Consider the following 1,342-nt stretch of genomic DNA (forward strand, 5'->3'; position numbering starts at 1 on the left):
TAATTCTTGTCATTACCAGCCAGTCATTGATACTTGACGCTTGTTAGTTATTAGTTTGTACTTGGTACTTTGATAGTCATTTTTGTAAATTGTCAACCGGTATTTATTGACTTATTGTCGCATTATAAAACATGGACACTACCATTAAGTGTTTATATTGTGATAAGATCTTTGCTCAGCGTAAATCGCTGTAAGTGCATTGTCGGAAATTTCACGACACAGATGTAGTACCAGTGAAAGATTTGCAATGTGAAGTATGTCATAAAGGTTTTTCAACCCCTAAAACATTGAGTGTGCATGTAAAAAAGTTCCATGATGAAATTGATACGAACAAAACCAAAAAAAATCAAACAAGAATAATTTGCCCCTATGACAAGTGTGTAGTCGAATTATTTACATTTGTTAAACAAAGACAGCATTTGTGCGATGTGCATGGCTTTGATGTGAAATTGGAAAATATTAATTTTTGTGATATCTCAGGTAAAAATTGGTTATTATTTAGTATTTACCAGTATTCCTACATCATTATTCATCATAGTTTTTAATTACAGAATTTGATTCTAGGAAACGAGAAATGGAACAACGGACATCAACAATGTACATACTTGATAGAGCTGCATCAGAATTAAGTGATGGAAATACAAGGCAATTTTACTATTGCCATCGCTCTTACAGTTATCGAAAACAAGGTAACAATGTTAGAGAAATCAAATCTATGGGTAGTAATAAAATTGAACGAGCCTGTCCATCATTGCTAAAAGTTACTATTTCCAAATTTGATAGAAAAGTGTCCACATAATTTTGGAAAACTCACTGTGGGCATGAACTAGAAATTGGTCGAATTCGGTTGGATGATGAGACAAGAACAATTATTGCTGGTAAGTGCTACTTTTTATTTTAAGTACTAATCAACAATGAGTTAAATATAATATTCAGGACCATTTGATACCATTTAATTCAATTATTATTTTAATTGATTCTACCTGCATACTTTTAATCAGTCTTTGGTGTTTTATATTTAATTCTATAGGTATGGCTATGTTATTTTTTAAACTCTGATTTTGAAGATAACATAAATACCCAAAAATAGTATAATATTTATTTAATATTTTATTATAAAATAATATAAATGTACTTAGGAAAACTAAAGGAGGGAGTTACTTTTAATCGTGTGTTAGATGCTATTCGTGAGGCTGAAATATCTCCAGATACTTTTAATCGTTCATGCCTCTTAGAACGACAAGATTTGTATAATATAGCACGTGATTTTAACATAGATTATGCAACCAAACGAGATTCAAATGATAGTATTAGTGTAAAACTATGGGTCACTGAAATGAAA

At 30.5% G+C, this 1,342-nt stretch overlaps 1 protein-coding gene across 1 annotated transcript; it reads left to right on the top strand.

Moving 5' to 3' along the window:
- Window positions 1-222: 222 nt before the first annotated feature.
- LOC111026881 lies at window positions 223-799 on the top strand (the record flags this gene model as incomplete). Its single annotated transcript, XM_022305060.1, has 2 exons — window positions 223-480; window positions 552-799. Coding segments are annotated over 2 exons (506 nt in total), but the record flags the coding sequence as incomplete, so codon positions are not given.
- Between the last annotated feature and the right edge of the window lie 543 nt (window positions 800-1,342).

This window comes from Myzus persicae, unplaced genomic scaffold (assembly GCF_001856785.1).
Source record: "Myzus persicae strain clone G006 unplaced genomic scaffold, MPER_G0061.0, whole genome shotgun sequence".
Taxonomy (NCBI): domain Eukaryota; kingdom Metazoa; phylum Arthropoda; class Insecta; order Hemiptera; family Aphididae; genus Myzus; species Myzus persicae.